The sequence below is a fragment of the Crinia signifera genome, chromosome 8 (genome assembly GCF_055691185.1).
Source record: "Crinia signifera chromosome 8, ASM5569118v1, whole genome shotgun sequence".
Lineage (NCBI taxonomy): Eukaryota > Metazoa > Chordata > Amphibia > Anura > Myobatrachidae > Crinia > Crinia signifera.
This window is the reverse complement of record NC_139224.1, coordinates 180212217-180236141: the sequence shown is the minus strand read 5'-3', so window position 1 is coordinate 180236141 and position 23925 is coordinate 180212217. Positions and strand designations below refer to the sequence as shown.

At 47.9% G+C, this 23925-nt stretch overlaps 1 protein-coding gene across 1 annotated transcript in view; it reads left to right on the top strand.

Annotated features, from left to right (window-relative positions):
• PODN (podocan) overlaps nt 1–22364 on the top strand; it is a 101126-nt gene extending 78762 nt beyond the window's left edge. The window contains exons 6-11 of the mRNA XM_083157920.1: nt 1612–1768; nt 9632–9747; nt 10349–11006; nt 11760–11908; nt 11989–12158; nt 18654–22364. Coding sequence (XP_083014046.1) covers nt 1612–1768; nt 9632–9747; nt 10349–11006; nt 11760–11908; nt 11989–12148 — 1240 coding nt within the window. The 3' untranslated portion in view covers nt 12149–12158; nt 18654–22364. The remainder of the gene's footprint in view (nt 1–1611; nt 1769–9631; nt 9748–10348; nt 11007–11759; nt 11909–11988; nt 12159–18653) is intronic.
• Nucleotides 22365–23925: the final 1561 nt, after the last annotated feature.

Below are 23925 nucleotides of genomic sequence, written 5' to 3'. Positions count from 1 at the left end.
GTGAGTCAGTAATCCATGCTTTCGTGTAGAACACCCCACAGTAACCCCTCTGTGCGCAGCGTCATACCTAATGTTCTACACATGAGAACAATTTCCTAATTAGCTGCACATGGATGGAAGTGTGCGGGAGGTCTCCCCCAAAGGCTCTATGCAATAATTACCTCCTGCAGTAGATGGATGGTTCTGTGCAGTGGTGCTCAGTCACTGAACCACTGAAATACAAGGAGATCTCACAATCATTGGCATTAAATGTAGTTTTTCTCTTGCTGCCACAGTAATTGTATTTATGAAATATATGACCCAGATCCTGGTGCTGCCAGCCGGGCTCAGAGCCTTCCGCCATTGCATAATGCTCCTTACTAGGTGGTGTCTGAGAAACGTGTGTGAAATGATTATAGAAAGTCATTCCAGGGTAGAAGAAATTAGGGTAAACTGGTGACTGCCCACACTTGCCGACATTCCAGAGGCCAGAGCGGCGAGTAACGGGGAGGCCTGAGAGGTGAGTAAGGGAGAGGCCAGAGAGGTGAGTAAGGGTGAGGCCAGAGAGGTGAGTAAGGGGGAGGCCAGAAGGGTGAGTAAGGGTTAGGCCAGAGGGGTGAGTAAGGGTGTGGCCAGAGAGGTGAGTAAGGGTAAGGCCAGAGAGGTGAGTAAGGGTGAGGCCAGAGAGGTGAGTAAGGGTGAGGCCAGAGAGGTGAGTAAGGGTGAGGCCAGAAGGGTGAGTAAGGGTTAGGCCAGAGAGGTGAGTAAGGGTGTGGCCAGAGAGGTGAGTAAGGGTAAGGCCAGATAGGTGAGTAAGGGTGAGGCCAGAGAGGTGAGTAAGGGGGAGGCCAGAGAGGTGAGTAAGGGGGAGGCCAGAAGGGTGAGTAAGGGTGAGGCCAGAGAGGTGAGTAAGGGTGTGGCCAGAGTGGTGAGTAATGGGGATTCCAGAGAGGTGAGTAAGGGTGAGGCCAGAGAGGTGAGTAAGGGGGAGGCCAGAGGGGTGAGTAAGGGTGAGGCCAGAGGGGTGAGTAAGGGTGTGGCCAGAGGGGTGAGTAAGGGTGTGGCCAGAGAGGTGAGTAAGGGGAGGGCCAGAGAGGTAAGGGGGAGGCCAGAGAGGTGAGTAAGGGGGAGGCCAGAGAGGTGAGTAAGGGCGGGCCAGAGAGGTAAGTAATGGTGAGGCCATATAGGTGAGTAAGGGGGAGGCCACAGGGGTAAGTAAGGGTGTGGCCAGAGAGGTGAGTAATGGGGAGGCCAGAGAGGTGAGTAATGGGGAGGCCAGAGGGGTGAGTAAGGGTGAGGCCATAGAGGTGAGTAAGTGTGTGGCCATAGAGGTGAGTAAGGGAGTGGCCATAGAGGTGAGTAAGGGAGAGGCCATAGAGGTGAGTAATGGGGAGGCCAGAGGGGTGAGTAAGGGTGAGGCCATAGAGGTGAGTAAGTGTGTGGCCATAGAGGTGAGTAAGGGAGTGGCCATAGAGGTGAGTAAGGGAGAGGCCATAGAGGTGAGTAAGGGAGAGGCCAGGGGAGCAGAGCTCTGAACTTAGTTTGGCTGGGGTCATACTGTGGCTGTTCCAAGGTGTAATAAGGGGCATGATGTTGTTTGTAGTGCTGATGGCGGGTCTCTCTCACATACAGGTCTGTGTATCTGCACAACAATAAACTGACAGACGCGGGGCTGCCAGACAACATGTTTAATCGCTCGGACAATGTGGAGATACTTATAATGTCCAGCAACTTCCTGAAGTACGTTCCCAAGAACCTGCCCCCTGCACTCTACAAATTGCACCTGAAGGTACCTCCGCTGCTATATCAGGGACATGTTACCCCTCCTGGGGCAGCTACACAACCTACAATTAGCCTCTTTCCTATAATTGCCAGCCCTGCCAGTCACTGTATGTAGGACTGACTGCAATCACAGTATACAGCTGTGACCACTGTTATGTAATGTCTATAGTCCGCCATCCCAGCCGGTCACTGTATGTAGGACTGACCGCAATCACAGTATACAGCTGTGACCACTGTTATATTACATAGTCTGTCTATAGTCCGCCATCCCTGCCGGTCACTGTATGTAGGACTGACCGCAATCACAGTATACAGCTGTGACCACTGTTATGTAATGTCTATAGTCCGCCATCCCTGCCGGTCACTGTATGTAGGACTGACCGCAATCATAGTATACAGCTGTGACCACTGTTATATTACATAGTCTGTCTATAGTCCTCCATCTCTGCCGGTCACTGTATGTAGGACTGACTGCAATCACAGTATACAGCTGTGACCACTGTTATGTAATGTCTATAGTCCACCATCCCTTCCGGTCACTGTATGTAGGACTGACCGCAATCACAGTATACAGCTGTGACCACTGTTATATTACATAGTCTGTCTATAGTCCGCCAGCCCTGCCGGTCACTGTATGTAGGACTGACTGCAATCACAGTATACAGCTGTGACCACTGTTATATTACATAGTCTGTCTATAGTCCGCCATCCCTGCCGGTCACTGTATGTAGGACTGACCGCAATCACAGTATACAGCTGTGACCACTGTTATGTAATGTCTATAGTCCGCCATCCCTGCCGGTGACTGTATGTAGGACTGACTGCAATCACAGTATACAGCTGTGACCACTGTTATGTAATGTCTATAGTCCGCCATCCCTGCCGGTCACTGTATGTAGGACTGACCGCAATCACAGTATACAGCTGTGACCACTGTTATGTAATGTCTATAGTCCTCCATCCCTGCCGGTCACTGTATGTAGGACTGACCGCAATCACAGTATACAGCTGTGACCACTGTTATGTAATGTCTATAGTCCGCCATCCCTGCCGGTGACTGTATGTAGGACTGACTGCAATCACAGTATACAGCTGTGACCACTGTTATGTAATGTCTATAGTCCGCCATCCCTGCCGGTGACTGTATGTAGGACTGACTGCAATCACAGTATACAGCTGTGACCACTGTTATGTAATGTCTATAGTCCGCCATCCCTGCCGGTCACTGTATGTAGGACTGACCGCAATCACAGTATACAGCTGTGACCACTGTTATGTAATGTCTATAGTCCTCCATCCCTGCCGGTCACTGTATGTAGGACTGACCGCAATCACAGTATACAGCTGTGACCACTGTTATGTAATGTCTATAGTCCTCCATCCCTGCCGGTCACTGTATGTAGGACTGACCACAATCACAGTATACAGCTGTGACCACTGTTATATAACATAGTCTGTCTATAGTCCGCCATCCCTGCCGGTCACTGTATGTAGGACTGACCGCAATCACAGTATACAGCTGTGACCACTGTTATGTAATGTATATAGTCCGCCATCCCTGCCGGTCACTGTAGGTAGGACTGACCGCAATCACAGTATACAGCTGTGACCACTGTTATGTAATGTCTATAGTCTGCCAGCCCTCAGGTCAATGTAAAATGCATGCTCTTATAAATATAGAGAACTATGTACAAAGGGTATTTAATAAAAGACGCCCTACGGGCATAACACTGTGTATACAATTTTTGATAAAATTCAGCACTGCATCATCATGGATTTCTTTAGGAAGTTTGCCGGTAACAATCACTGAGTTAGCATACAAAGCAGCGTCCCTTCGCTAAATCGCATATACTGATGGACAGTCTCTCAGACAGCTTTTTGTACATGATCATAAATATCCATTTCAGATAATAATATGACATACTCAGTGATGGCATTGAGATACTCGATAATTACAATGGTAAAATATAAAAAAATTGTCATAAATAATCAAACTACTTAACCACCTTTACATTAAAGTACTCTGTACGAGTCCACGAGGGGACGTAGTATCAAGCTTAAAATCCAATTAGCCTCTAAGCGTAATGGAAGCTTCAATCAGTCACCACCACGGTTAGATTCTGGTACTTGGTCAATAATTTGATACCGTAGCAAGGTCAGTGGGTGACAGTTTTCTCTGAAATGAGTCGACACTGGCTGTTCTGAATCCTTCCCATCAAGGGCCACCTTAATCACGGACCAATGAATGCCACTATATTAAAGCCCGCAGGGGCAAATTGTTATGTAGACTACAAATTGTGTGTCACAGGATACCACATGTCTAATATTAAACACTTTAGCTCAGGAGTGTCCAAACTTTTTGCAACGAGGGCCAGATTTGGTGAAGTGTAAATGTGTGGGGGCCGACCATTCAGCCTGACATTTTTTGAATCATTAATCATAGAAACATAGAATTTGACGGCAGATAAGAACCACTTGGCCCATCTAGTCTGCCGCTTTTTTAAACATGTTACCTCAAACCATATTTGATCCTTATTTTTTTGTAAGGATATCAATATGCTTATCCCAAGCATGTTTAAATTGTACTACTGTATTTGCGTCTACCAACTCTGATGGGAGGCTATTCCACTTATCTACTACTCTTTCTGTGAAGTAATTCTTCCTCACATTTCCCCTGAATCTTCCTCCCTCTAGTGTCAGCGCATGTCCTCGTGTTCTGTTGCTCCTCTTCCTGTGACTAATGTCTCCCACCTGTACCTTGTTATAACCCCTGATATATGTGACAGTCTCTATCATGTCCCCCCTTTCTCTTCTCTGCTCTAAAGTATACATATTTAGATCTTTTAGTCTTTCCTGGTACGTTTTGTGATGTAGGCCATGCCCCATTTTAGTTGCCCTTCTTTGTACAGTCTCTAATGTATTTATATCCTTCTGGAGATATGGCCTCCAGAACTGAACACAATACTCTAGGTGAGGTCGTACCAATGACCTATACAGTGGCATTATTACTTCTTTCTTTCTACTGCTGATACCTCTCCCTATGCAACCAAGCATCTGACTTGCCTTCTTCAGTGCTTTGTTACATTGCCTACCTGCTTTGAAGTCCCCTGAAATAGTGACACCTAGATCCCTCTCTTCCTCAGTAGTTTCCTTTAAAGTGCCATTTATACTATATTTAGTCTTTGGATTTCTGAAACCCAAGTGCATGATTTTGCATTTTTTGGCATTAAACTGTAGTTGCCATGCTCTTGACCATTCCTCTAATCTACCTAGATCCTCAATCATTGTTTTACCCCTCCTGGTGTGTCTACCCTGTTGCATACCTTTGTGTCATCTGCAAAAAGGCACATTTTACCCTCAATTCCATTTGCAGAATGGTCCCCCACTCTGCCCCATTCACGGTTTGTCCCCCAGCCTGCCCCTCCTTCACTGTATGTCCCCCATTCACTGTATGTTCCCCACTCTGCACCCATTCACTCTGTCCCCCAGCCTGGCCCCCTTCCCTTAATGTCCATCAGTGCCTCCATTCATTGTATGTCCCCAAGCCTGACCCTCCTTCACTGTATGACTCTCATTCACTATGTTCCCCACTCTGCCCCCATTCACTGTATGTCCCCCAGCCTGCCCCCCCTTCTCTGAATGGGCATCACTGCATCCATTCACTGTATGTCCCCCAGCCTGACCCTCCTTCACTGTATGTCCCCCACTCTGCCCCCTCCCTTCTCTGTATATTGCCCAGCCCCTTGTGTGAGCCAGAGGATGGAGAGGCAAAGCAGGCACTGCAAGGACAGGATATGCTTGGGCTCCCGCTGCTGCCCTCCTCCGCTCTGTATGTTACGGGGGCAAGCTTCCCCCTTGCTGCCCCACTTCCCAAACACTGCTGTCACTGTGATTGTGGAGTAGGGTGATATATACAGTATATACGATTGCAGCAGCAGGGGTAGGATGCAAAACACATCTGACTGTGGCGGCCGGCACCTCCTCACTGCAGTAGACAGCAACTTAAAGGCGCGCTCACCAGGGCCCCACCTTTAGTGTCCTGTGCTCTGCCCGCTTCCAGCTGGAGGCTGCGGGCCACTTGAAATGACAGCACGGGCCGCATTTGGCCCCCAGTCCTGACTTTGGACATGCCTGCTTTAGCTGAGTGTGGATGTTTACATTTGTGCCCAGCGATCAAATAACCGCATGTCACACATCGAGGACATTTGTAGCATCCTGGCTTTTTATGTTGCACATTCAAGGTATCAAATCCAGAGTTGCTGGTATGGACCAACATATCCCTGATATTGCGGCCACACTTGTAGCAGGAAAGTGGTCTTCATTTCTTAAAACAGTGGCTACAATTGGCCATAGTGCCATACTGGCCTTAGGAATGACAGCGCTAGAAGAATCGTATGTAGAAATTAATCGAAAAACATCAAGTTGTTTTTTTTGGCTAGCAGGTATCAACAGGTCCTTTCTCTTCAGATTTAGTGCCCTGTCTCTGGCTGACAACAATTTTTTAAAGCATAGCCACACTGTCTATCAGGGCCGGAATGGCCAATGGCCAGGTGGGCTGAATCTGAGTCCTGCTTGCTGATGGCGACGGCTGGGACTCTCCTCTGTTCAGCGGTGCTGGCCGCGGCTTAAAGGATATGGCTGTGGCTTCTGGAAAATGGCCGCCGGCCTCCTGCACTGAGGACCTGCCTAGACAGTGCAGTAAGCCGCTACAGAGGGCGGGTCATCGGGCGGGAGTTGGGACGAGGGGCAGGAGGATCCTCAGAAGGCAGTGAAGGCGCCATAATACTTCATACTTCCGGCCGGTATTGTGCCTGCACATTACTTCCCCCTGCTAGAGCTGCAGGCAGCCTCGGTGCCCATCCGGCGGCAGCGGAAAAATCAGCCTCAGGTAAATAGCATTTGTACAGGGGGAGAACAGGGCTGAGGAGTCAGGACACCACAGGCTTCTCCCAGATAACTTTTCTGAGAGAAGCCTGTGGTGTCCTGACTCCTCAGTCCTGTTATTGTGTAGGGGGAGCAGCCTGTAGTGTCCAGTTATTGTGCAGGGGGAACAGCCTATAGTCTTCTGTTATTGTGCAGGGGGAGCAGCCTGTGTTGTTCTGTTATTGTGCAGGGGGAGCAGCCTGTGGTGTTCTGTTATTGTGCAGGGGGAGCAGCCTGTGGTGTTGTTATTGTGCAGGGGGAACAGCCTGTGGTGTTCTGTTATTGTGCAGGGGGAACAGCCTGTGGTGTTCTGTTATTGTGCAGGGGGAACAGCCTGTGGTGTTCTGTTATTGTGCAGGGGGAACAGCCTATGGTGTTATGTAATTGTGCAGGGGGAGCAGCCGGTGGTGTTCTGTTATTGTGCAGGGGGAACAGCCTATGGTGTTATGTAATTGTGCAGGGGGAACAGCCTGTGGTGTTCTGTTATTGTGCAGGGGGAGCAGCCTGTGGTGTTCTGTTATTGTGCAGGGGGAGCAGCCTGTGGTGTTGTTATTGTGCAGGGAGAACAGCCTGTGGTGTTCTGTTATTGTGCAGGGGGAGCAGCCTGTGGTGTTCTGTTATTGTGCAGGGGGAGCAGCCTGTGGTGTTCTGTTATTGTGCAGGGGGAGCAGCCAGTAGTGTCCAGTTATTGTGCAGGGGAACAGCCTGTAGTCTTAGGCTACAGGCTGCTCCCTCTGTTATTGTGCAGGGGGAACAGCCTGTGGTGTTCTGTTATTGTGCAGGGGGAACAGCCTGTAGTCTTCTGTTATTGTGTAAGGGGAGCAGCCTGTGGTGTTGTTATTGTGCAGGGGGAACAGCCTGTGGTGTTCTGTTATTGTGCAGGGGGAGCAGCCTGTGGTGTTGTTATTGTGCAGGGGGAACAGCCTGTGGTGTTCTGTTATTGTGCAGGGGGAGCAGCCTGTGGTGTTCTGTTATTGTGCAGGGGGAGCAGCCTGTGGTGTTCTGTTATTGTGCAGGGGGAGCAGCCTGTGGTGTTCTGTTATTGTGCAGGGGGAGCAGCCTGTGGTGTTGTGTTATGTTATTGTGCAGGGGGAGCAGCCTGTGGTGTTCTGTTATTGTGCAGGGGGAGCAGCATGTGGTGTTCTGTTATTGTGCAGGGGGGAGCAGCCTGTGGTGTTCTGTTATTGTGCAGGAGGAGCAGCCTGTGGTGTTCTGTTATTGTGCAGGAGGAGCAGCCGGTGGTGATGGTGTTGTTGTTGTTATTATAATTTTATTTATAAGGCGCCACAAGTGTTTCGCAGCGCTGTACAAAGGAACAATACAGGGAGACAAAGCTTGGCATAACATTGAATAAATAACAAAAATACAGTACAAATAAAGAGCACCACAGTTCAATACACATTACAGCTTGGATATAAGTAGTGAGGACTAAATCAACATACAACTAGAGGCTTGAGGCCAATGATGGAGATGAGTATGCAGACGAAGATGGTCACTGAGTGTTGGAGTATAGGAGAGCTGTGAGTGACATGTGAAGAGAAGTGGGCTTAGACAACAGGAGGGAAGAGGGCCCAGCTCGGAGGAGCTTACAATTTAGTAGGAAGGGGAGACAGACAGATTACAAGAGGTGCGTGCTCAATGGGCATAAAAAGAAAGTCCTTCATTGAGTGACCACTTAACACAAATGTCGTGCCACCGGTGGAGTGTTCATGTCAATTTTGCTGAAAGATTTTTTAATGGATGATCTATGTGCCCCAATTCTGTCTTTCAACATGCGCATTGTCTGACCAGTGTAAATCCTATTGCAAGGACATGTGATCAGATACACCACACATTTTGTTTCACAGTCCATATGGTGTCTAATGTAACAGCTACTGCATGTGATTGGGTGTAAGAAATGATCAGCCATGATGATGTGACAGCAGGTCACACAGCCTGAGCATTTATTTGAACCAGCCGGTCTTGCAAGCCAGTGCCTTGATTGTTCAACCTTGGGGCTTATATTCGAAAAGTGAGTTGCTGTTTCAGATTGTGGCAGGGTTTATAACAAAATAAAGGTGGAATTTGGCAGATTGAACCTATTGTTGGAACGGTACATAATATATGCCAATGTTTGAGTATCGATTCCCTGATCGACTTTGATGCCACCGAATAGGTGCTCGAAAAATGTGGCCTTCTCCCCTCACATCTTTATGTTTAGGGATAAGCAAATATTCTCTCTGCATCTGCTCCTGGCTTCATATAACTCTATGGGATCATATAACCAATCCAGGAATTCTTGGCACATCCCATCAAGGACTGTGTCCAGGTCATCTGCACGTGAGGTTATGCGTACCTCCCTCAAAAGCTGTGAATAAGGCAGCCCGCGTTTGAGGGGTTGGGGATGAAATCTGGTGGCAAACAACAAAGTATTTTTATCAGTGGGTTTTTTGAACAATGTGGTGTTGAATTTCCCATTAGTAATATTGATAGAAACATCTAAAAAATGTATGCTGCAAGGGCTGGAATTACAGGTAAATCTAATATTCCCTGAAATGGAATTAAATACAGAACAAAGTCCCTAAGCAGAGACTCAGTGCCAGTCCAAACAAAAATCTAATCATCTTTGTACATAACAATTAACATATCTCGAAAAAATGTGTTCAAACTGGTACATGAATAAATTGGCATATGATGGGGCCATATTAGACCCCATCACAGTGCCATGGTGCTGGAAAAAAAACATATTATCAAAAAGAAAGTAATTCTTGTTTAAAAATAACTCCATTAATAAAATCAGGAATTCAGTAGGTGGTCCGTTATACAAAGGAGTGGTACTGAGAATATTGCAAACTGCACTGATACCATCAACATGAGTAATATGAGTGTAAAGGCTGGTGACGTTGAGTGTCACCAGTAGACACCCTTTGTATATCTGTTAATAACGACATGATTCTCTGTCTGTCAGAACAATAAGCTGGAGAAGATCCCGCCTGGTGCGCTCAGCCAGCTCTCTAACCTACGCGAGCTCTACCTGCAGCATAATCTGCTCACCAATGACGGGATGAACAATGAGACCTTTGGGTGAGAGACCACTCAGACCAGACCCCGGAATTCACTTACATTCGCCTCTGAGGTCTATATAATATATCCACACATGGAGGGGATGAAGGGTGCAGGCAGTGGTTGGCACAAATATGGCATCTCACTAACATTACTGCCTTGTATTATTATTACTTGCCTATTACTGCCTATTACTATAATGTGCACTCCAGTAAGGGAGGACGCCAGTCACATTGGCACCAGGGGAGGGGGACTGATTGGCAGTGCCACACGAGGTTACCTGTCGCCGATGGCATATTTCCCTTAGTACCACTGTGACACTTCTACACCTCCAGCATTTACTGGGTGCTAATAGGTTATGGATTGCTTTTATATGGAGAACTGAGACAGTAACTATTTGGCAGCGTTTGGCACATGCCCAGTGACCCTGTCTGCCTCTTATTGGAGTGCTGCATACAGCTTGTGGAGAAGGACCCCCCCCCCCTCCCAGGAAGCAGAGACTCTGATATCCCCACCATAACTTAGCCTTTCTGAGATGTTCTATGAATAATGATAGCCTGATACAATCTGCTTTCTGCCATTGCTGTCCCGGTTCTGACACTTTGTATCCATGTCATTGCAGGCGACTCACCAGGCTGGAGTACCTGGATCTCTCCAGCAACAACTTCACCCACATCCCCAGCGGGCTCCCACGTAACATTGTCATCCTGCACCTGGAGAAGAACTTCATCCGCTCTATATCTGAGGACGTCCTGACCCAGATAAAGAACCTGGAGTATCTCCTGTTGCACAACAACAAGCTGAGAGCACGAGGGATCCATCCTGCGGCCTTCCTGGGGCTGAAGAAGCTGCACACGGTCCACATATACAACAACCTGCTGGAGAAAGTGCCGGCCGGGCTGCCACGCAGGGTAAAGACCCTCATGCTGCTCCATAACCAGATCACTAGTATCTCCAAGAATGACTTTGCCACCACCTACTTTCTGGAGGACTTGAACCTCAGCTACAATAAGATCATGAGCAGCATGGTGCATAGAGACGCCTTCCGCAAACTCCGGCTTCTCAAGACCCTGGAACTGTCTGGAAATAATTTGAAATCTGTCCCATATGGGCTTCCGAAGAACCTGGAAGTACTGAGGCTGAAGGATAATGAAATTAGCTCAGTGCCGCAGGACACGCTGTCAGGGATGGCAAAGCTGAAGGAGCTCTATCTGCGTAACAATAAGCTGAAGATCAACTCTATCTATACAGGGGCTTGGTCAGAGCTAAACAGCCTCCAGGTGAGAAGGCTCAGCAGCCTCCAGGTCAGGGGTCAGCAGCCTCCTGGTCAGGGGTCAGCAGCCTCCAGGTGAGAAGGCTCAGCAGCCTCCAGGCCAGGTGTCAGCAGCCTCCAGAGTAGCAGGCTCAGCAGCCTCATGGTCAGGGGTCAGCAGCATCCAGGTCATGTGTCAGCAGCCTCCAGAGGAGAAGGCTCAGCAGCCTCCAGGTCAGGGAGAGGCGGAGTGTGACACGGAGAGGCAGAGTATGGCAGGGAGACGCAGTGGGAGGCAAAGTGTGACAGGGAGAGGTGGGGGAAGGCAAAGTGTGGCACGGGGAGGCAGAGTTTGGCAGGGGGAGGCAAAGTGTAACAGGGAGGGGCAGTGGGAGGCAAAATGTGACAGGGAGAGGCAGAGTGTGGAAAGCAAAGTGTGACAGTGAGAGGCAGGGAGACGCAGTGGGAGGCAGAGTGTGACAGGGAGAGGTGGGGGAAGGCAAAGTGTGGCAGAAGAGGCAGTGTGTGACAGGAGAGGCAGGGGGGTGTGGCAAGGTTAAAAGGGGTGACAGGAAGAGGGTAACAGGGACAGCAGTGGGCCTCTTAGTCCTCATGGACCCCAGTGCACTGCAGCTGCTGCACCAATGTCCATCGGCCTCCTCTCACTGACTGCAGTTGGATTTCTCACTTTAGGAATCTACATAACATTAGGGAGCCAAGTGACGCGCGCTATATTACAACAGTGAATACAGGTATATACTGGATATTCTATATCTTTCAGCTGCTTGACCTGTCAGGAAACCAGCTGTCCTACGTCCCCCCCGACCTGCCAGAGTCCCTGGAATACCTCTACCTGCAGAATAACCGGATAGTGACTGTATCCGACAGCGCGTTTGAGGCCACCCCTAATATAAAAGGGATCTTCCTCAGGTAGCTGAAGCCACAGACGTCCACGTTATACATGAGAATTACATATAGGTGATAGACAATGATGGTCTATGTCCCTGTAGGTTCAACATGCTGTCCCCTGGGTCAGTGAGTGAGAGTGCCTTCCAGGGACTAGACAAGCTGCAGGTCCTGGACATCGAGAGCAACCTAGCCGTGCCCAAAGTCTCTGCCAAAAAGGAAGAAAAGGATGATGATGAAGAGGAAGATGACAGAAAGAGATAAAACATAACACGTAAATATAGAGAATACTCCTTTCTATCATCTATCTATCATCTATCTACCTACCTATCAATCTACTTACCTAGCCATCTACCTACCTACGTATCCATCTACCTACCTATCTACCATCTACCTACCTATCTATCTACCTACCTATCTATCATCTAACTAAGTACCTATCCATCTACCTACCTATCTATCATCTATCTACCTACCTATCTATCATCTAACTACCTACCTATCCATCAAACTACCTATATATCATCTATCTACCTACCTATCCATCTACCTACCTATCTATCATCTATCTACCTACCTATCATCTATCTACCTATCTATCAATCAGCTATCTACCTAGCCACCTACCTACCTGCTTACCTATCCATCTACCTACCTATCTATCCATCTACCTATCTACCTATCTATCTATCATCTATCTACCTACCTATCTATCAGCTATCTACCTATCCACCTACCTACCTACCTATCCATCTATCTACCTAACTATCTATCTATCCATCTACCTACCTATCTATCTATAATCTATCTGCCTACCTACCTATTATCTATCTACCTACCTATCCACCTACCTACCTATCATCTATCTACCTATCTATCATCTATCTGCATACCTATATATCATCTATCTACCTACTTATCCACCTACCTACCTATCATCTACCTACCTATCTATCATCTATCTACCTACCTATCCACCTACCTACCTACCTATCTATCATCTAACTACCTACCTATCCATCTACCTACCTATCTATCATCTAACTACCTACCCATCCATCTACCTACCTATCTATCATCTATCTACCTACCTATCAGCTATCTACCTATCCACCTACCTACCTATCCATCTATCTACCTAACTATCTATCCATCCATCCACCTACCTATCTATCTATAATCTATCTGCCTACCTATCTATTATCTATCTACCTACCTATCCACCTACCTACCTACCTACCATCTATCTACCTATATTTTAACTATCTGCCTACCTATATATCATCTATCTACCTACCTATCCACCTACCTACCTATCATCTATATACCTACCTATCTATCATCTATCTACCTACCTATCCACCTACCTAACTATCATCTATCTACCTACCTATCATCTATCTACCTACCTATCCACCTACCTATCTATCATCTAACTACCTACCCATCCATCTACCTACCTATCTATCTATCATCTACCTACCTATCAGCTATCTACATATCCACCTATCCATCTATCTACCTAACTATCTATCTATCTATCTACCTTTCTTTCTATCTATCTATAATCTATCTGCCTACCTATCCACCTACCTACCTATCATCTATCTACCTACCTCTCTATCATCTATCTACCTATCTATCATCTATCTACCTATCTATCTATCTATCTATCTATCTATCTATCATCTATCTACCTACCTATCCACCTACCTACCTATCTATCCATCTATCTATCTACCTAACTATCTATCTACATACCTATCTATCTATCCATCATCTATCTACCTATCCATCTATCTATCTACCTAACTATCTATCCATCTATCTGCCTACCTACCTATCTATCTATCTATCTATCCATCATCTATCTACCTATTTATCATCTACCTACCTATCTATCTATCAGCTATCTACCTATCCTCCTACCTACCTATCCATCTATCTACCTAACTATCTATCTATCCATCTACCTACCTATCTATCCATAATATATGTGACTACCTATCATCCATCTACCTACCTATCTATCTATAATATATCTGCCTACCTATCATCTATCTACCTACCTATCCACCTACCTACCTATCATCTATCTATCTATCTACCTATCTATCTATCACCTATCCACCTACCTACCTATCTATCATATATCTACCTACCTATCCACCTACCTACCTATCTATCTATCTATCATCTACCTACCTATCCATCTACCTACCTATCATCTAACTACCAACTTATCCATCTACCTACCTACCTATCTATCTATCATCTATCTACCTACCTATCAGCTATCTATCTATCCACCTACCTACCTATCCATCTATCTATCTACCTAACTATCTATCCATCTACCTTTCTATCTATCTATAATCTATCTGCCTACCTATCCACCTACCTACCGATCATCTATCTACCTATCTATCTATCTATCTATCATCTATCTATCATCTATCTACCTACCTATCCACCTACCTACCTATCATCTGTCTACTTACCTATCTATCTACCTATCTCTCTATCTATCTATCTATCTATCTATCATCTATCTACCTACCTATCTATGATCTATCTACCTACCTATCTACCTACCTATCCATCTATCTATCTACCTAACTATCTATCCATCTACCTATCTATCTATCTATCCATCATCTTTCTACCTATCTATCTATCTACCTAACTATTTATCCATCTATCTGCCTACCTACCTATCTATCCATGCATCCATCTGCCTACCTACCTACCTACCTATCCATCCATCATCTATCTACCTATTTATCATCTACCTACCTATATATCAGCTATCTACCTATCCTCCTACCTACCCATCCATCTATCTACCTAACTATCTATCTATCCATCTACCTACCTATCTATCATCTATCTACCTACCTATCCACCTACCTACCTATAAACTATCTACCTATCTGTCTATCATCTATCTACCTATCTATCTACCTATCCACCTACCTACCTACCTATCTATCTATCCATCTACCTACCTATCTATGTATCTACCTACCTATCTATCTATCTATCTATCTATAATCTATCTGCCTACCTATCTATTATCTATCTACCTACTTATCCACCTACCTACCTACCTATCATCTACCTACCTATCTATCTATCTATCATCTATCTACCTACCTATACACCTACCTACCTATCATCTAACTACCTACCTATCAATCTACCTATTTATCTATCTATCATCTAACTACCTACCTATCTATCTACCTACCTATCTATCTATCTATCTATCATCTATCTACCTACCTATCAGCTATCTACCTATCCACCTTACTACCTATCCATCTATCTACCTATCTATCCATCTACCTTTCTATCTATCTATTTATCTATCTATAATCTATCTGCCTACCTATCCACCTACCTACCTATCATCTACCTACCTATCTATCTACCTATCTATCTATCTATCTATCTATCATCTATCTACCTATCTATCTATCTATCATCTATCTATCTACCTATCCACCTACCTACCTATCCAGCTATCTTTCTACCTAACTATCCATCTACCTACCTACCTATCTATCTATCTATCCCTCATCTATCTACCTATCCATCTATCTATCTAACTATCTATCTGCCTACCTATCTATCTATCTATCTATCTATCCATCCATCATCTATCTACCTATTTATCATCTACCTACCTATCTATCAGCTATCTACCTATCCATCTATCTATCTATCCATCTACCTACCTATCTATCTATCTATAATATATCTGCCTACCTATCATCCATCCATCTACCTACCTATCTATCTATAATTTATTTGCCTACCTATCTTCTACCTATCCACCTACCTACCTATCATCTATCTACCTATCTATCTATCTATCTATCTATCTATCATCTATCTACCTATCTATCTATCTATCATCTATCTACCTACCTATCCACCTACCTATCTATCATCTATCTACCTATCCACCTACCTATCTACCTATCATCTACCTACCTATCATCTATCTACCTACCTATCAGCTATCTACCTATCCACATACCTACCTATCCATCTATCTACCTAACTATCTATCCATCTACCTTTCTATCTATCTATAATCTATCTGCCTACCTATCCACCTTCCTACCTACCTATCTACCTATCTATCTATCTATCTATCTATCATCTATCATCTACCTACCTATCCACCTACCTACCTATCCATCTATCTATCTACCTAACTATCTATCTATCTATCTACCTACCTATCTATCTATAATATATCTGCCTACCTATCTATCTATCATCTATCTACCTATCTATCCACCTACCTACCTCCCTATCATCTACCTACCTACCTATCTATCTATCATCTATCTACCTATCTATCTATCTATCATCTATCTACCTATCCACCTACCTACCTATCTATCCATCTACCTACCTATCTATCTATCATCAATCTGCCTACCTATCTATCTATCTATCTATTCATCATCTATCTACCTATTTATCATCTGTCTACCTACCTATCTATCTTCTATATATCTACCCACCTATCTATCATCTATCTACCTACCTTTCCACCTTCCTACCTATCAATCCATCGATCCTCTATCTATCATCTATCTACCTATCTATCTATCTACCTACCTATCTATCATCTATCTATCTATCATCTATCTACCAAACTATCCATCTACTTACCTTCCTATCTATCCATCAATCTACCTTCCTACCTACCCATCTATTTACCTACCTATCTATCTATCATCTATCTCTCTACCTACCAATCCATCTACCTACCTATCTATCATCTATCTACCTATCATCTATCTACCTACCTATCGACCTACCTACCTACCTATCCATCTATCTACCTAACTATATATCCATCTACCTACCTATCTATCTATTTATCTATAATCTATCTGCCTACCTATCTATCTATCCATCATCTATCTACCTACTTATCTATCTACCTATTTATCATCTATCTACCTACCTTTCCACCTACCTACCTATCAATCCATCGATCCTCTATCTATCATCTACCTACCTACCTATCTATCTATCTACCATCTATCTACCTACCTACCTATCATCTATCTATCAGTCATCTATCTCTCTACCTACCCATCTACCTAACTATCTCTCTATCTATCATCCAACCTATCCATCTACTTACCTACCTATCTATCCATCAATCTACCTTCCTACCTACCAATCTACCTACCTACCTACCCATCAATCTACCTATTTACCTTCCTATCCATCTACCTTCCTACCTATCTACCTACCTATCTCTCGTATATCTACCTACCCATCTACCTACCTACTTTCCCATCAATCTATCTATCTACCTTCCTATACATCTACCTACCTTCCTACCTATCATATATCTACCTGCCAACCTATCTACAATCTATCTCTCTACCATCCTATCCATCTACCAAACTACCTACCTATCTACCTATCCATCTACCTACTTATCTCTCTATCATCTATCTACCTACCTACCTATCTATCATCTATCTATCTACCTGCCTATCCATCTACCTATCTACCTATCTCTCTCTATATATATCATCTATCTACCTACCTTTCCATCTACCTACCTATCTTCTACCTACTTACCTATCTATCATCTATCTATCTACCTACCTATCCATCTACCTATCTACCTGCCCATCTACCTATCTATCTCTCTATCTATTGTCTATCTTACTACCTAATCATCTATCTACCTACCTATCTATCTATCATCTATTTACCTACCTACCTATCTATCTATCCTCTATCTACCTACCCACCTATCCATCTACCTACCTATCTATCTTCTATCTCTCTACCTACCTATCCATCTACCGAACTACCTACCTATCTACCTACCCATCTACCTACCTATCATCTATCTACCTGCCGATTCATCTACCTACCTATCTACCTGCCTACCTATCTATCTTCTATCTACCTATCCATCTACCTACCTATCTCTCTATATATCATCCATCTACCTACCTTTCCATCTACCTACCTATCTATCCATCTACCTATCTATGTATCATCTACCTATCTATCTATCTATCCATCTACCTATCTATCTACGTATCATCTATCTACCTGCCTATACATCTACCTACCTATCTCTCTATCTATCATCTATCTACCAACCTATCCATCTACCTACCTACCCATCTACCTACCTAACCATCTACCTACCTACCCACCTTCCTATCCAGCTACCTATCTATCATCTATCTATCTCTCTACCTACCTATCCATCTACCTACCTATCTCTATCTATCGTCTATCTACCAACCTATCCATTGACCTACCTATCCATTGACCTACCTATCTACCTTCCTACCTATCTATCATCTATCTATCATCATCTATCTACCTAATCTATCTATCTATCTATCTATCTATCTATCTATCTATCTATCTCCTATCGGCAACTTAGGCAAAACATCAGCCTATTGCCCCTAATCATCGACGGTGGATTCCCGTCACTTCAGTCCCCATTAACAGGACTGTCCAGTATTACAGCTACAACTAATCGCAGCCTGGAGTTTCCATGATACAATTTTCCTACTATACAAATGGTGAATTCACACGTTTGGTGCACTGATTGCATACGAGTCAGCCTCTCTTCAGTTCACAACACATAAATGGATAATAACACAAGAATATTGTATATATATATGAGACTAAAGGTTCCCTGTGCGTCGATCTGGTGTGTAACGCAAAAGTCATAAATTCTTTCACTGTTTTTCTGCAGGTGCCCGACAAAAACAACTACAAGTACAAGCAAGTCTCCCTCTGTCGGCTGTGCAGCTTGTGCCTGGCTGCGAGACTCTGCACTGTACATCATCTGTCCTGGCTGCGGGACGCTGCGAGTACATCATCTGTCCTGGCTGCGGGACGCTGCGAGTACATCATCTGTCCTGGCTGCGGGACCCTGCCCTGTACATCATCTGTTCTGCCTGCGTGACGCTGCCCTGTACATCATCTGTCCTGGCTGCGAGACCCTGCATTGTACTTCATCTGACCTGGCTGCGTGACCCTGCCCTGTACATCATCTGTCCTGGCTGCGAGACCCTGCATTGTACTTCATCTGACCTGGCTGCGAGACCCTGCCCTGTACATCATCTGACCTGGCTGCGAGACCCTGCCCTGTACATCATCTGACCTGGCTGCGAGACCCTGCCCTGTACATCGTATCACCTGGCTGCGAGACCCTGCCCTGTACATAATCTGTCCTGGCTGCGAGACCCTGCCCTGTACATCATCTATCCTGGCTGCGTGACCCTGCCCATCATCTGACCTGGCTGCGTGACCCTGCCCCGTACATCATCTGACCTGACTGCGTGACCCTGCCCTGTACATCATCTGTCCTGGCTGCGAGACCCTGCCCTGTACATCGTATCACCTGGCTGCGAGACCCTGCCCTGTACATCATCTGTCCTGGCTGCGTGACCCTGCCCTGTACATCATCTGACCTGGCTGTGTGACCCTGCCCTGTACATCATCTGACCTGGCTCAGAGACCCTGCCCTGTACATCATCTGTCCTGCCTGCGAGACCCTGCCCTGTACATCATCTGACCTGACTGCGAGACCCTGCCCTGTACATCATCTGTCCTGCCTGCGAGACCCTGCCCTGTACATCATCTGTCCTGGCTGCGAGACCCTGCCCTGTACATCATCTGACCTGGCTGCGAGACCCTGCCCTGTACATCATCTGTCCTGCCTGCGAGACCCTGCCCTGTACATCATCTGACCTGGCTGCGAGACCCTGCCCTGTACATCATCTGTCCTGGCTGCGTGACCCTGCCCTGTAAATTATCTGTGCTGCCTGCGAGACCCTGCCCTGTACATCATCTGTGCTGCCTGCAAGACCCTGCCCTGTACATCATCTGACCTGGCTCCGAGACCCTGCCCTGTTCATCATCTGTCCTGGCTGCGAGACCCTGCCCTGTACATCATCTGACCTGGCTGCGTGACCCTGCCCTGTACATCATCTGACCTGACTGCATGACCCTGCCTTGTACATTTTCTGTCCTGGTTCCGAGACCCTGCCCTGTACATCATCTGTCCTGGCTGCGTGACCCTGCCCTGTACATCATAAGACCTGGCTGCGGGACGCTGTCCTGTACATCATCTGTCCTGGCTGCGGGACGCTGCCCTGTACATCATCTCACCTGGCTGCGTGACCCTGCCCTGTACATCATCTGTCCTGGCTGCGAGACCCTGCCCTGTACATCATCTGACCTGGCTGTGAGACCCTGCCCTGTACATCATCTGACCTGGCTGCGGGACGCTGCCCTGTACATCATCTCACCTGGCTGCGTGACCCTGCCCTGTACATCATCTGTCCTGGCTGCGAGACCCTGCCCTGTACATCATCTGACCTGGCTGTGAGACCCTGCCCTGTACATCATCTGACCTGGCTGCGAGACCCTGCCCTGTACATCATCTGTCCTGGCTGTGAGACCCTGCCCTGTACATCATCTGTCCTGGCTGCGAGACCCTGCCCTGTACATCATCTGACCTGGCTGTGAGACCCTGCCCTGTACATCATCTGACCTGGCTCCGAGACCCTGCCCTGTACATCATCTGACCTGGCTGCGTGACCCTGCCCTGTACATCATCTGACCTGGCTGCGTGACCCTGCCCTGTACATCATCTGACCTGGCTGCGTGACCCTGCCCTGTACATCATCTGTCCTGGCTGCGTGACCCTGCCCTGTACATCATCTGACCTGGCTGTGAGACCCTGCCATGTACATCATCTGTCCTGGCTGCGTGACCCTGCCCTGTACATCATCTGTCCTGGCTGCGAGACCCTGCCCTGTACATCATCTGACCTGGCTGTGAGACCCTGCCCTGTACATCATCTGACCTGGCTCCGAGACCCTGCCCTGTACATCATCTGTCCTGGCTGAGACCCTGCCCTGTACATCATCTGTCCTGGCTGCGTGACCCTGCCCTGTACATCATCTGACCTGGCTCCGAGACCCTGCCGTGTACATCATCTGTCCTGGCTGTGATACCCTGCCCTGTACTTCATGTATCGGATGCATGACCCTGCCCTGTACATCATCTGTCCTGGCTGCGAGACCCTGCCCTGTACATCATCTGACCTGGCTGCGTGACCCTGCCCTGTACATCATCTGACCTGGCTGCGGGACCCTGCCCTGTACATCATCTGTCCTGGCTGCGTGACCCTGCCCTGTACATCATCTGACCTGGCTGTGAGACCCTGCCATGTACATCATCTGTCCTGGCTGCGTGACCCTGCCCTGTACATCATCTGTCCTGGCTGCGAGACTCTGCCCTGTACATCATCTGACCTGGCTGTGTGACCCTGCCCTGTACATCATCTGTCCTGGCTCCGAGACCCTGCCCTGTATATAATCTATCTTGGCTGCGGGACGCTGCGAGTACATCATCTGACCAGACTGCGAGACCCTGCCCTGTACATCATCTGTCCTGGCTGCGAGACCCTCCCCTGTACATCATCTGTCCTGGCTGCGAGACCCTGCCCTGTACATCATCTGACCTGGCTGTGAGACCCTGCCCTGTACATCATCTGTCCTGGCTGCGGGACCCTGCCCTGTACATCATCTGTCCTGGCTGCGGGACCCTGCCCTGTACATCATCTGTCCTGGCTGCGAGACCCTGCCCTGTACATCATCTGTCCTGGCTGCGTGACCCTGCCCTGTACATCATCTGTCCTGGCTGCGTGACCCTGCCCTGTACTTCATGTATCGGATGCGTGACCCTGCCCTGTACATCATCTGTCCTGGCTGCGTGACCCTACCCTGTACTTCATGTATCGGATGCGTGACCCTGCCCTGTACATCATCTGACCTGACTGCGAGACCCTGCCCTGTACATCATCTGTCCTGGCTGCGAGACCCTGCCCTGTACATCATCTGACCTGGCTGTGAGACCCTGCCCTGTACATCATCTGTCCTGGCTGCGAGACCCTCCCCTGTACATCATCTGTCCTGGCTGCGAGACCCTGCCCTGTACATCATCTGTCCTGGCTGCGGGACCCTGCCCTGTACATCATCTGTCCTGGCTGCGGGACCCTGCCCTGTACATCATCTGTCCTGGCTGCGGGACCCTGCCCTGTACATCATCTGTCCTGGCTGTGAGACCCTGCCCTGTACATCATCTGTCCTGGCTGTGAGACCCTGCCCTGTACATCATCTGTCCTGCCTGCGTGACCCTGCCCTGTACATCATCTGTCCTGACTGCGAGACCCTGCCCTGTACATTATCTGACCTGGCTGCGTGACCCTGCCCTGTACATCATCTGTCCTGCCTGCGAGACCCTGCCCTGTACATCATCTGTCCTGGCTGCGAGACCCTGCCCTGTACATCATCTGTCCTGGCTGCGTGACCCTGCACTGTACATCATCTGACCTGGCTGCGTGACCCTGCCCTGTACATCATCTGTCCTGGCTGCGTGATCCTGCCCTGTACATCATCTGACCTGGCTGCGTGACCCTGCCCTGTACATCATCTGACCTGGCTGCGAGACCCTGCCCTGTACATCATCTGACCTGGCTGCGAGACCCTGCCCTGTACATCATCTGACCTGGCTGCGAGACCCTGCCCTGTACATCATCTGACCTGGCTGCGTGACCCTGCCCTGTACATCATCTGACCTGGCTGCGAGACCCTGCCCTGTACATCATCTGTCCTGGCTGCGTGACCCTGCCCTGTACATCATCTGACCTGGCTGCGAGACCCTGCCCTGTACATCATCTGACCTGGCTGCGTGACCCTGCCCTGTACATCATCTGACCTGGCTGCGAGACCCTGCCCTGTACATCATCTGACCTCCTAGCTGCGAGACCCTGCCCTGTACATCATCTGTCCTGGCTGCGTGTACCCTGCCCTGTACATCATCTGACCTGGCTGCGTGTACCCTGCCCTGTACATCATCTGTCCTGCCTGCGTGACCCTGCCCTGTACATCATCTGTCCTGACTGCGAGACCCTGCCCTGTACATCATCTGACCTGGCTGCGTGACCCTGCCCTGTACATCATCTGTCCTGGCTCGTGACCCTGCCCTGTACATCATCTGACCTGGCTGCGAGACCCTGCCCTGTACATCATCTGTCCTGGCTGCGGGACCCTGCCCTGTACATCATCTGTCCTGGCTGTGTGACCCTGCCCTGTACATCATCTGTCCTGGCTGCGTGACCCTGCCCTGTACATCATCTGTCCTGGCTACGTGACCCTGCCCTGTACATCATCTGACCTGGCTGCGTGACCCTGCCCTGTACATCATCTGACCTGGCTGCGTGACCCTGCCCTGTACATCATCTGACCTGGCTGCGAGACCCTGCCCTGTACATCATCTGTCCTGGCTGCGAGACCCTGCCCTGTACATCATCTGTCCTGGCTGCGGGACCCTGCCCTGTACATCATCTGTCCTGGCTGCGTGACCCTGCCCTGTACATCATCTGACCTGGCTGCGAGACTCTGCCCTGTACATCATCTGACCTGGCTGCGAGACCCTGCCCTGTACATTATCTGTCCTGGCTGCGAGACCCTGCCCTGTACATCATCTGACCTGGCTGCGAGACCCTGCCCTGTACATTATCTGTCCTGGCTGCGAGACCCTGCCCTGTACATCATCTGTCCTGGCTGCGAGACCCTGCCCTGTACATCATCTGACCTGGCTGCGAGACCCTGCCCTGTACATCATCTGTCCTGGCTGCGTGACCCTGCCCTGTACATCATCTGACCTGGCTGCGTGACCCTGCCCTGTACATCATCTGACCTGGCTGCGTGACCCTGCCCTGTACATCATCTGACCTGGCTGCGAGACCCTGCCCTGTACATCATCTGTCCTGGCTCCGAGACCCTGCCCAGTACATCATCTGTCCTGGCTGCGTGACCCTGCCCTGTACATCATCTGACCTGGCTGCGAGACCATGCCCTGTACATCATCTGACCTGGTTGCGTGATCCTGCCCTGTACATCATCTGTCCTGGCTCCGGGACCCTGCCCTGTACATCATCTGTCCTGGCT